We start from the raw sequence: 13,826 nt of genomic DNA on the forward strand, positions 1-13,826 counted from the left end.
CATGACTGGCGCGCAGGGAGACGAGGGCAGTCTTTCAGGAACAACCTCAACTAATGAAATTGTCACTGTCAGCTTTCTGGGGTCGTCCGGTTTAATACTGTAGTTTCACGGTGCCTGCTTTGTTTCTTTAAGAGGATAGAAAGCCACTGCAAGCTGCGCTGCTATGCCACTGAATCAGTGAGTGTGGGGGTGGGATGGGATGGGGGTTATTGGTGATTTCTCATGTCGGTGGTTTTAAGGCCACCCAGGGGAGACGGCTTGATATGCAGACTACAAGGTGCTGAGATTTGGAGGGCTTGGAGGAAGAGGTGGAGGATCTGAAATCAATCTTCTTGTTAAGCTCAGGCCCTGTTTTCACAGGCCCAGATGAAATTGTTGTTGGTTTGAAAGTTGAAATGTCCTTGGAGTTAAATATTTATTGCTCGATAAGTCGAGCTGATCCTACCACAGATATCATAAAAATAGAGAGTGGTGAGCTGCAGAGAGACAGATCAGTGTTTCCCTATGTTGGCTGCTTCGAGGGGGTGCATGGACCTGTCATCATGTTTTATGACATCATCACACATAAAAAAAAACCCATACATAAAGCTGTACAGCAGTGTTAGAGCAAGTTTGCTGTATAAATGTAATGTGTGCTGTCAGATTTCTGCAAAACAAACAGTTGGCCTTTTAATAAAGTCAGACAATCATTTGCATTTTCCATCGTTCTCATATACACACAGCATGAGTCCACTAAAAGTGTAAATGAAAGCAGTTGGTTACCTCGCAGAGAAGTTGGATGTGCAGCCCGTGGCCTGCAGTTCTTCATCCAACTGTTCACTGTGGCTGCTCCTAATTTCATCATCACTAAATTCATCACTTTCTGCAATATTTTAAACCAATCTGCTGTCCAAAAATGCTGAAAATGTTGTTTTTTTGACTCATTTTTTACGAATGATTGCCATCAGTGTCAATCTAAATGAGAAACACTTTGGCTGCTTCACAATAAACGTCGACTCTTATTTCACCAGTTAAATGTGTTTAACGTGAAGTTGATGCTGTAGGAAATATTCAGTTTACATCAGCAGTAACTACGAATGTTGATTTAGAATACATGTCAACGTTGGTGGTACAGCCCTAGAAACACTGAGTGCATGTAAATTAGGTAAATAAAATGTTTTATTTCCCTCTCTCAGGGGGGCAAGTAAATGGTAGGAGAAACAGCGCATATAGAAATAAAATGTATGAGAATTAATAAGGATTTGAAAGATGAAAGGTTAAGTGTCAGTTCAGCAGAAACAGAGAGGTCCTCTGTTTTACAAGTTCCCCTTTCTCTTCTGTCTTCTCCTCCTGCTGATCTGTCTCTCCCTTTCTCTACTAATCTCTTCACATTGATTTTCACTTCTTCCCTTCCATTCAGTTAACCTTTACCTTTTTCCTCCCTGTTCGTGCAGCCATCCCTCTTCTTCTGATACAGCTCTGCAGGAGGAACCGCTTGTTAAAGGCTGCAACATGGAAGTCCATGGAGTAGTGCAAGCTGAGCTGCTGATTTATTAAAGTGCAAGAATATATGTGCGTTAGTGATGTTTCTGCTGAATCTGCACAGGCCTATCTGTCTTTCCTGGAGCCAGTATCAGTTAAAATCAGAAATGGGTGAATTGGCAGATTGATAAGCTGTCGACATTTTCTGTTGCTCTATTCAGTATAGGTTTATTTCTAGGCTCATAAAATGACCCAGAATTACCTCAATTACTTCAGACATTATAATCTTCCGTTGCTATGACAGCTGAAACTAGTAAACGTTAGCTTCAGCAAACGTTATAAGTTAATGTGTGAATGTTAGTGGTAAAGATACTTAAAGGAGAAAAACTGTTTAATGGTCTAACTCCAAAGTTCAATCCTATATAGTTTTAAGTCTTGTATTAAGGTGCAAAAATATGTGTGCGTTAATGATGTTTCTGCTGAATCTGGAGCCAGTATCTTGTGACTAATTCAGTTAAAATGGGTTAAATTGGCAGATTGATGAGTTGTGTACATTTTCTGCTGCTCTATTCAATAAAAAACACAAAGATCAAAAGTGCAGTGAAGGTGGTACTGTATTAGAGGTCTTTGTAATGTGAGTGTTAATACTCCTCTTCTTCTTCATCCAGGTGATTGGCCAGCTTCCGTGGGATTTGATGTCACCTCTAGATTGGTTCAACTGAAGATGGAAACACTGGAGTCTGAGCTGACCTGCCCGATCTGCCTGGAGTTGTTTGAAGACCCCCTTCTCTTGCCCTGTGCCCACAGCCTGTGCTTTAACTGCGCCCACCGCATCCTGGTGTCTCACTGCTCCACCAGCAAGCCCCTCGAGTCCATATCGGCCTTTCAGTGCCCCACTTGTCGTTACGTCATCACGCTGAATCACCGCGGCCTGGAGGGCCTTAAGCGCAATGTGACGCTGCAGAACATCATTGACCGCTTTCAAAAGGCCTCCCTTAGCGGCCCCAATTCCCCCACCGAGAGCCGGCGCCTGCAGCCGCAGCGGCCCTACACCGCTACCATTAGCGGTACAATAGCTGGAACAATTGGCGGCGGTGGTGGTGGTGGCACTAGTGGAAGCAGCGCCCGCGGCAGCCCGGCCACTTCCAGCCACTCCCACCCGCACGCCAACCACACCAATCACGCCAACCACACCAACGCCAACCACAGCCCGGCTGTTGTTGCTAAAATGGATCCGCGCATCAGCTGCCAGTTCTGTGAGCAGGATCCGCCGCGTGAGGCCGTCAAGACGTGCGTCACGTGCGAGGTGTCGTACTGCGACCGATGCCTCCGCGCGACGCACCCGAACAAGAAGCCGTTCACCAGCCACCGCCTTGTGGAGCCGGTGCCGGACACTCACATCCGCGGCCTGACCTGCCTGGAGCACGAGAACGAGAAGGTCAACATGTACTGCCTGGTGGACGACCAGCTCATTTGTGCCCTCTGCAAGCTGGTTGGGCGCCACCGAGAGCACCAGGTGTCCTCGCTGACTGAACGCTTTGATAAGCTCAAGGTACGTCCCCCTTGTCCTTTTCAGTTTACAAAGCATGCGATAATGTCATATCAGCAACTATTTCTGTGTATTGCTCCTTTTTTCTGTTGTTTGACTTCTGTGTCACTGAAGCAAGGTAAGTCACCATCGGGAACAAGACCTGATTGAAAACGACTGATGATTTACTCTCCAGCTTTGAAGCTTATTCCCATTCTCACACAGACGTTCTCATTTATAGCCTGCAACATTCAGTATGATATCTTTGTTTGCAGTTTGCCGAACAGCAAAATCTTTAATCCATCCATTCCTACCTTGGGGATGTTCATTCTGTGCATTTCTGTTGACTGTGAACTTTCAGCGCTGCCACAATTGCATCACACACACTCACACCAGCCTTTGTTGAGCAAGAAGGACAGAAAGACAGATGGCAAACAGAAAGAGGGAGAGAAACAATTGGGATGGTGTGCTGGTGAGAAGGGCAGAGAGACGGAGAGCAATAGGGAGGCCGTCATTATCATAGTCGATGAGCTGGCATTCCCTGTGGTCACTGAGCTTTCAGAGGCTCTGCGTAAAGTCCAGGACTGCTGAATCAGGGTGAAAAACAACAGAGAGAGGCACAAGCTGGAGCTAATTCCACCACTAAAGACCTAAAGCAGCCGGCCACATCAGCTGGCCTTAAAACTTTTACCACAAGTGTGTCTGTCTTTGGTGTATTTACATGCCTCTTTATGCACCCTTGTTTTTCAAAATGAAACATTATGTCAGAAGCTTGCAGTTTAGCTTATTTTGCACTAGTATGAGTCAAATTAATTGTATATTTTAGCTGGTTAATCATTTTGGGATTGCTTCTGTGAATAACATTCAACTCTCACAGCACCATATAGGGATGTGTGCTTATCCGTTGTATACTGACATACAAGAGTTACTGTAGTTACTGTTCTCTGGTGATGGCCCTGAAATGCTTACCCTGTGAATGAGCATCCTTACTAGAACAGCACACAGAGAGCACATACCTCTGCCAAGGCCAATGATGCATTCACATGACCCTAAGATGATCCCATTTCCTTGAGTTTGGAAGTCATTCTTCCATCTTCAATGTGTTCACAAGCTACAAAAAAACAGACAACAAAAAAAAATGTTTATTGGTCAGAGCATTTGAACACCACCACCAACTTTCAGAGTTGTTGTTCTGACATGTGGGGGTGTTCATGGTCATTTTCCGAGGCGGAACTCATTTGTCCGATTAATCTGACAACACAGAAATGCAGCACAAATTTGCTTTGTTTAGAAAAATAACAAATAATTTGTGTCTCCACAGACAGCTGAACTAAAACATAAAGCAGTAGTATCATAATCTAGGTATATAGATCGTGATATTCAGATGTTGTCCAGACATGAATTGGGCCCAGCGTCTGGTATTTGCCCTGTAGTCTGGTAGATATAACTTTACCATACTGTCTGAGGATTGAATGAGTGAAAGAGTGAGTTGAGTGAGTTGAAAGTTACAGCTGCACTGTGTAAAAAAAAAAAAAAGCACTACGTAGGATATTGTGTTGTGTAGATTATCTACTTTTAAAAAGTAATTCTCCTCATTGAAGGCATGAGTTGCTGTACTTAACTATAAATCTCCAAAGTCTTGAAGATTAACAAAATGCCATTGATGTTTTCTGTCCCCAGGGTGCAAGTTTGTTGCCATAGCATCAACTGAATAACATTTTATAGCGCACAGAGACAAAATAAATACCTGAGTAAGGACTACATTTGCAGTTTTTGGTGCTTTCTTTGTAGAAAGATGCATGTTTGTTGTTTTTCACAAAGAAAGTACATTTTAATGGTTTCACATTTAGGCTTTTTGTCACACAAGCTACATCACAAAAGTGTGGGTGAGAGAATTTGTTCCCCGAGACGTTGTTAACATCATCATGTACAACAAAAATCCATCTCATCATGTGATTCAGTGAAAAATGCAACCCCTCACTCTGTATTATTGATGATTTACGCTATCAAAATTTTGGCTCTCGCTTTCAGTGTTGCACCAACATGTCAGCAAAATTCCACCTGCTCAGCACCTCTCGGCGACTTAACCCGCTGGAGTTTATTTCACTAGCTTTAAGACTTATTATTTTACACCCCCCTCCTTTCTGCCACCACTTTCTCTTCCGACTGTGGGAGAGTTTACTGTAAGTAGCTAGCTAGCTCTCCCCCTCCTTTCCTCTCCACTTGGCTGTGGTTCTTTTGAACGTTCCCTAGCCAAGGCTTTGAACTTGCTTGACTTTGAAATCCCCAATCTACCCCAAATCTGGGAGGAGACCAGCCCCAGTCCGAGCTCCAGCTCAGCTCACCAGTGGCAGTGGCAGCTAACTTATAATCTTCTTCTCACTCATGGCAGAGCGAAGGAGAGGAAGTCCTATTTGTGCATGGCTAATCATGGAAGATGTAGGTCAAAAAGGGGTGTGTGTTTTCCACTGAATTCTCAGTTTCCTCTGTTTTTTTAAGACAAATACTCATTGAAGCACTATTGGCTGTGTTTGCAGTCATATGTAACTAAGCTTGTTAGTGACTCGTGTCCTGCAGAGCCCCAATCAGCTCCCCTAATTGGCCACTTGTCAATTCCACAAAATAATTGCACTCCGTCGCCTCTGTTTGACCCCTGCCTCACTCCATTTGATCTTTGACCTCTAGATTACCCTTCACATCACCTCCTCTGTCTGCTGTGTACGCTGGGAGCTACTCTGTCACTAAATGATTTCCCACACATTAAGGGAAAGGTAAGCTTCCCTTGGGGCGAGGAGGGTGGATATTTCAGGAGAGAAAGCGCCAACAAGTGCCGGCGCTGTAAAAGACAGAATGTGCCACAGCTGAGACTGCAGGGGAGAGAGTTAATTCCCCAGGCAGTTGCTAAGCGGAGCTCTTTGCTCAGATGCAACGACATTTGTGTCTTATAATTGGCAGACCTTGGTAATAGTGTTTTACTTTGATATTCTTAAAAGACTGCAGCTTAAAGGCACAACACTTTAGATTTTTTTTATTTGTTTTCAGATTCACTGAAACCACTTCCAGCTAAGATACATTCTGTTGTAGCGATGAATGTCTCATCACCTGCTGCTTTGGAAGTCTATGCGGCTCATTAGAGTGTAATTTTGTGGCAGCCTCACATCCCCTATCAGGGGAGGGGTAGACAAAATTTAGAAGCTGGAGTGTGTCGTATGCTCTCAGCAAGGATTTTAGTCTTACATGTGTAATACTGGGAGGACAACATCTTTTATCCGGATATTAGTTACTGCATACCTTGATAATGATATACATTACAATAAAACATTTTTCTGGTAGTAGTCCATACGATATAATTACATAGTCAAACTTATTTTGTATACTTTATACTCCATGTAAGTTGGTTTTCTCCAACTTACTTCCCACATGCAATGATGAGAACATATAGTATAAAAATGAGCAGAATATTGCCATAACACAGTTTTGCCACAATTAATTTGCATGTATTAATGATGCAAAGCAGATGATTTGCAAAAGCACTCAATAAATTGCTAGGTATGGTAAAGCAGTGGGAAAAGTGTATGTAGTTGCTGCCTGAATAATTAAGACAAAGGCAAGAAATCCAATTTCCAATCCAGGAAGATTGTAACTGAGATGTTTGTTCCCTTTCAGAAGCAGTCACTTTGTGTTTCCATTTACGTTGGCATCTGTGTGTTAAAGAGCTTTTAAGGAAGCACTCTTATTCCAGCCAAGAGCCGGAGGAAAAGATCGCTCTGATGTCTGAACGGAAGCTGTAGCTGGAGCCAGCAGTGTGTTAGCTTAGCTTAGCATTTAGACTTTTTTTCTTGGCTGGAAGAAGTTAGCAGACAGTGAGACCAGAAAGTTGCTGCTCCTGGCCAAAATATAGTCCTGCACAATTCCCCAACTTCAGTTTGTGTTCAGATGAAACAAATTAGATATCAAGTGTTAATCAGAGAGCTTTTCATGTACTGGTAGGCCGATGTTGTGCCTTATGCTAAGCTAAGCTAATCTGCGGCAGGCTCCAGCTTCATAGAGATATTTTCTCATCTAACTCCAGGCAAGAAAGCGTTTTTATAAAATGTTTTATTTTTCTATTAATAATAAATTAGTTGAGGTGAAAGATATGGACATCTCACAGCTTAGTACATTATTATTATACATTTCAATGTATATTTATTAGTATTATTATACTTCTTTTTTTATTTAATATTTTTTTTATATTTTCCCCTTGTATTTTCATTATTCTACTATGTGTGTGGCAAGGATTTCTTTCCATCTGCTCTGTTGTGAGTAGTATAGTCTTTATGTAGCCCCCCAGCACCTAAAGAACACACAGTAGTCTTTGGTTGATTGATTAAAGAGAGACACATGAATAAAAAATAAGTGGTAAGGGAGAAGCTGAGAGAAGAAAAAGACAGCGAGATGAGGAAGAAAGTGGACAAAGACTAAAGGAGAAGGACAAACGATGATAAATGGATCACATCACAAGGATAAGAAGTCTTTCTCTTCTCTCCTCCATTACTGGCAGTTAATTTACTGACTCTGAGGCTCTTGAGGGTTTGAAGTGTGTGTGCTTTAGCATCGAGTGCTAATGAGCTGACATGGCAGCAAAGCCTATAGCAGAGCTGCTGACATTTGTGACACTCAGAGCTGCACTTGAAATAAGCAGCAGATAAACTTAAAGACTCTGGAAGTCTCTGTGGCGTCACACGTGCTCTCGCCCTACAGCAGGATTTGTCGGCACATGTGTGTGCGTCTCGGAGGTCCTGACAGGTCTCACGCATGCTTGTACCAGATGATAGTCTGTTATGTACATGAGAAGAATGAAGAAGTATGCAAAACATTTCCAAGCGATTATTGGATTAATTCCTGTTTTGGAAGAGGCAAGTCATAGCATACTGACACCCCCCTCCTCTCCTCTACCGCCCTTTGCTCTCTAGCTCTCCCCTCTCTTCATTTCTTTCAGCCCCTCCAGCTCTGCTTCTTTCCCTTTATCCCCACCGTTTTCTTCCTTCACCCCCCCCCCCTCGCCCTTCATATCTTCCACTTTTTCCCCATCTAAGCTCCTTAAGGCACTGTCTAACTCTTTTTCTGTGCAATGTGTGCATCATGCCTGCTGCTGACTCCACTCTTGCTGTATTTACACCCATTTGCTTTGCTAAATCCAGAGGCGAGCTTGTGCATGTGTGCATGAGCGTACACGTACAAATTCATGTGCATTAAATCACATCCACACTCAGATGTGCTTTCTGACTGTTCACACACATGCAGATACAGGCAAATGTGCAAAAAAAGAGTTCAGCTCACCTAATCTGATTGTATCCTTAACTCTGACAGTTATGAAGAGGAAATTAAAAGGCTGCAATGGCAAGTACTCAGCCAATTCCTCATGCACAGCAGCCTTGCTTTCCTCCTCATGCACAGACTCTCTCTGCTGCTCTCCTATCACTCTGTCACTACATTTCTTCACTTTCTCTGTTATGCATGCAGCCACATAAACATCATCCTCCCCACCTGCTTTCTGCCACTTTGTTTCTCTCTCCCTCTCTCTCCTTTATTTGGCCCCTGGCCAGTCTGCTTTCTTTTAGGTAACACCACTCCTCTCCCCCCCGCAGTCGCCCACAAACCCACAAACGCTGCTGCTGCAGCAGCATATCACTAGTGAGAGGGAGACTCACAGCCCTCCGGTGTGTTTGTGTGTAGGAGGGTATATGATTGCCTACAAAAATTATGTGTGCCCGTGTGTGGTATTTACAGGTGTGTGTGCATGTGCATGTGTGTGGAAGCAGATGCTATTAGCCCTGACATGTGTGGAGTGATTGGGAGCTGAGTGTGAGATGCCAGGGGAAATCATGGCTCTACCTGGAGAACAGTGTGAGATGGAGCACACTTAGTCATGCTGACGGAACCACCAAGGATGTAGTAGAAAGCTTTTAGTGTCCGTGTGCGCCTACGTGCATTAACATCCCCATGTGCGCGAATTTGTCTGTTTGTGCACGAGCAACTGCCTATACTTCACTACTGTCAATGCATCATGCATGTGTTGTGAAAATATGTCACGCCAGCCCATCATAAAATTTAGTGGGTCATGAAGAAAAAAAAAGCTTATCAAATCACTCCCAGGCACTGCATTATGTATATGCACAATTTATGCAGAAAGAAAGTGGAAAGCTTTTAAGAGCTTTGGTGTCAGCAGTGATACAATGCAATGCAGAAGGAGGGATATAACTGACATTACTCTTCCCTGAGTTGTGTGTGTATGTTTGAGAGTGATGTACAAATTTATCCATTCCCATTTATCCATTATCCATTGAGGCCTCCCCTCACTTTTCTTCCATAAAAAGAGTGGAAGGTTCACTTGTGGAGCTGGATCTTTGTCATATTCAGTTCAGGCAGCTATAGTCTGATACTGATTCACTGCTATAGGATGGTCCATGTGATCCACTGAAATAGATAGTGCACTCTGAGGACACTCCTCAGGCGTACATCTGCAGATCAGAGCTGTTCATCATGTTTCAAACTGAGGTTCATGATCAGTTCAAGTTTTCAATTTTATCCACAACTTATGCTAAATAATTCACTCACTAAATAACATTTATTTTAAATAGCTTGTTTATTTAAAAGTCTGTCTGCCAGCTTTAAAGGCATCGTTTGGATAGAATGGGATTGTATGAGGAACCTATGCATAGTCAGTGTATTACCTGCTGTGGACGGGTGCAGCAAAACATGTTTTAGCCACCTTAAAAACTTCCAACCTAAAAAAAAAACTTTAAATCAATGTCAGTTTATGTATATGCTGTATGGAATATTTCCAAAGCTTTACCTTTCCATCAGAGAGCCCTGTTTAGATTTGCGTGGGGCGATCTGAGGCTGTCATTTTGACTAGCAGAACAAAGGAGTTTCTTTACTTTTCTTTTTTTAGGTGGCTTATATTACTTACTTTCCGTGTCGGTACTCCTGCCTGCTTCTCTAAACTGGGGGGCGTGCCAGCTGCCATCTATAGGCCTACTGTAGGTAATACTTTTTACTATACATAAGTACCTCCTATAACCTCACTTCAGCCAATCCAAACTATCCCTTTAAAGAATTTATTTTTCGTTTTTGTGTCCCATGGACTAAAATCTTGTTTTAGGGGATTTTTCACGCTCCCAAGGATAACATTTCATGGTAAACTTGGATAATTTTTTTTTAGTATGAAAATAGTTAAGTTTAGAAACACTGACTATCAGCACAAAATATTTAAGATCATCAGCCTCAGCCTGCATCCCAACATGTGCCCTCATAATCCAAGCTGGTTGAACCCTGCTATATTTTCTTCCCTGTCTTTCTTTTCATCTGCCGTCTTTGCCACCTCTTTTTTTTTAAATTTTCTACAAGGCTTAAAACTGGAAATGCAGGCACTTGAAGACTTGTGCTGTGTGTATTTTAGCGTAAAGCTGTAAGAAGCTGACAACATAGCAAAGCTTAGCTGAGCCTCTGACTCTTCTGACACTCAAGGAAAATCATTTTTACTAAGCAGCTGGTACAACTTTTGGATTTCTGTGGCATCTACCATACAAACATACATTTACGATGCATTTGTTTGTGCCAGAATGAGTTGAACGTCTGTTGTTACTGTTCTTAAAATGTGTGTTATAACAGTTTTTTTTTTACAGTAGTGGCTGGCAGCTACACATCACAACATAAGAGGATTTACACATTAATCAACAGTGGAAACTCATCGTGCTATACTGATGCTATTTTCCACTGGGTCTGAGCATTTAGATTCCAACCCTTCATATAGTGCCACATTATTTCCCTGTAATATCTGATGAGTAAGCACTCTCTTGTATTAATCTGCAACAATCCCTGGCACAGATCACATTTATATGAGGGCGAGGGAGGGGCTCTGTTTAAGGAAAATGATGACACATGCAGTCTATGAGCATTACTTGATTTAAAAATTACATTACAGTGTATCTGGGGGATTTTTTAAAAAATGTCAAGGCTTGATAAAATCCACAAATTTTAATACCAGAGATTTTTTTTTTTGTCAAAAGGATAAATCACAGTGTCACAGAAGCTGTTTTGGTTTGCGGTTCAGGGACAGTGGATGAGACAATGAAGCATAACAGGAATATTTATACTGAGTCAGTCAGCATTAAACTTCTACATTTCTCTCTCTCTCACACACACACACACACACACACACACACACACATAGAAGTATGTATGTGTGCATGTATATGCACAACAGCTGAAGGCACATTGAGCATTTGTTTGTTTTCTCCTTTATGGAATGTTTTGATGTCCGTACACACACTCCCTCCCTGTGTGCTGATGTGTGTGATGACTTATGTGTCCTGCTGTGTGGCTGCCAGGCAGGAACAGTGTGTCGCCACTGGGAAGACACTTAGTTTGAACTAACGACACCAGTGTGAGATGAACAGCACGTCTTCACTGGCCTGGAGGACAGCAGGGACCTCTGATTCATCCCCAAACTTAAAATATCTCAGTAGTTGGTATTCTGAAGCTGCACCCAGGGAACAGTAATCATAGGTTAATAATAGTTTTCGGCATTGAATCATCTATATTATCTAAATGTTTAAGAATTAATTTCAAGTTATTTTACTGGATATTCAGTCCATAAAAACTGAGTCAGTTAAATAAAAATAATGATTCTTTTCATGTCATTTTGTGCTTTGTTGTATAACTAAATATGATTTACTTTTAAATCTGCCTTCAAAGCTGCTTTCCAAATATATTTATGTTAACAACAGATGCAGTTTCTATGCATAAAGTGAAAGATGTCACTTAAAGCTGCAAATCCACCGATAATTATCACCCGACTCTGCAGTTCTCCTCAGCTCTATTTTTATTTTTTTGTTTGAGGCCACCAACTTGTTTTGATTCACTCTCATGGCTCTCATCTTTGTCTTTCTCACTCATAGCCCGAAACGTTCTGACTCACTGCATGCTGCCTCACCAGCAGCAAGCTCGCAATTGCTGGTAGACAAAGTGGAACATTTAACAGCTAATGAGTCACAGATCCCCTTTAGGAGTTGGTGGAGACCAAAACAGAGCTAAAAGCAATCAAAACTGCTGACAATGCCCCGTCTTTACAGAATGCATAAATACACCACTGTTTGCTAACAACAGTGTTGTGCAAGTTCATACCTCACATTACCTCACATATCACACTAGCTCAAGCTCAGTTCACACATATTAAAATTAACTAGTTCACATTCATCGTTTCCAATTTCCAATTTTGAAGTTTAAAGATTCAAAAAAAATCAGGCTCAGATCAAAAATACGAAAAGGAAAATAGTTTACTGTACTGTCTATCCAAATGCATTTTATTTATTTTTTTAAATCCACAGTTCTGTGAATATCATGCAATTAATCTTCTTTCCATATTTATCAGGTATTTGGCCTGGTTGTGTTACACTTTATTCTGAAAACTGTTTCAATGAATTTACCATAAATAACACAATACGGGTCACTACATTATATAGTGACGGCTGGTTTGACTACGGAGAAGCGAATGACGTCTCACTTGACCGCAGTCAAACTTCCAGGTCACGTAAACCCGACCAATTTAAATATTAAAATCAAATTAATTCCTGGTGCCCGTTTTTCCATTTCATATTTTGAATCTGAGCCCAATATTAAAATGTGAGAAAACAAGTATTTTTTTGTTTTTTGTGTTATAATAAAAAACAAATAACAAAAATAACCAGTCAATTTTTCATTATTTGATTTTTGATTGCCAATTTAAAATGGAAAGAAGGAATGATACACGAATTCTGTTGTTTACTACATTTTCCTTTCTTTTCTAATTCTATTTTGTTTTTGTTTAACATCAGTTATCATTATTGTCTGAAACTACCACCACAGTTCAGTGCAGTTATATATATGCATTCTCTGCTTTTTGCCTTTTTTGGGTGTATTTTTTTCTTTATTTCCACAGATATTGCGATGTGTCGTAGACGATTGTCTTGCAGTGCATATTGCAGAATCACTGTGTGGTGATACTGTGATACTGTGGGCCACCTGTCATGATAGTATGGTATCAGTCTGTGATTTGGCCCCTAGTTAATGTTCATTAGATACAAACTGATGTTGTGGTACATTAAGCTACCACTCACCAAAAGAACACTGGCTACATGTCTGAAAAAACAACTTTATATCATATCAGTGTTGTGTTTTTAGCTGATTCTACATTACCAATTAAACCTCTTTAAAAAAATGTGCATCAACTTAGACCATTATCCTCTCTTTGGTTTTCTTGCTGTTTTGAATTCAGTGAACTGACTCGACAATGCAGCCTGGAGGCAAAATGAGCCTCCTTTGCATCACTGCCTCTGATCTTGGAAAGATTTTTCACCACTTGGTGATGGTCACTTCTCATCGTTCATTCTCGTTATAGAGAGCTTTTCATTTTTTGGACGGCAGTGGCTCTGTCCACTTCAGTTTTGGCTTGAGGATAGCTGGTTTCCTTTTTAGCAGCTTCACTGTTGCAACTGCTTGAAATGTAAAACGCATCATTTCCCTTTCAGCAGAGAGCTGAGGAACTCAATGACACTGGGTGTTAAGAGCGGCAAATAACCAAAACTGGATGTCGGCCATTACACACACAGCTCCTTAACGCTACTGAGGAACCAGTCTTGTCTTTGTGCTTACAGTCACACTTGCTTGAACATTGTCTCATAAATTGAGTTATGTTTTTGGCTTTCATGTTATTGAAGCAGCAAGAAGACAGCTTAAGCAATCCCATTACAGTAACAGCAAATAATTACTTCTCTGTGAAGCCCCGTTAGTCAGGAATCAGTTGGCTTAGTTG

The 13,826-nt window shown here is 41.5% G+C and overlaps 1 protein-coding gene across 3 annotated transcripts in view; it reads left to right on the forward strand.

Annotated features, from left to right (window-relative positions):
- Positions 1 to 13,826, forward strand: part of mid2 (midline 2) — a 185,084-nt gene that overhangs the window by 92,530 nt on the left and 78,728 nt on the right. For all 3 annotated transcript variants that reach the window (XM_059345636.1, XM_059345635.1, XM_059345637.1), the window contains one exon: positions 2,130 to 3,013. In XM_059345636.1, coding sequence (XP_059201619.1) covers positions 2,186 to 3,013 — 828 coding nt within the window. In that variant the 5' untranslated portion in view covers positions 2,130 to 2,185. The remainder of the gene's footprint in view (positions 1 to 2,129; positions 3,014 to 13,826) is intronic.

The sequence above is a fragment of the Centropristis striata genome, chromosome 12 (assembly GCF_030273125.1).
Source record: "Centropristis striata isolate RG_2023a ecotype Rhode Island chromosome 12, C.striata_1.0, whole genome shotgun sequence".
In the NCBI taxonomy this organism is placed as follows: Eukaryota; Metazoa; Chordata; class Actinopteri; order Perciformes; family Serranidae; genus Centropristis; species Centropristis striata.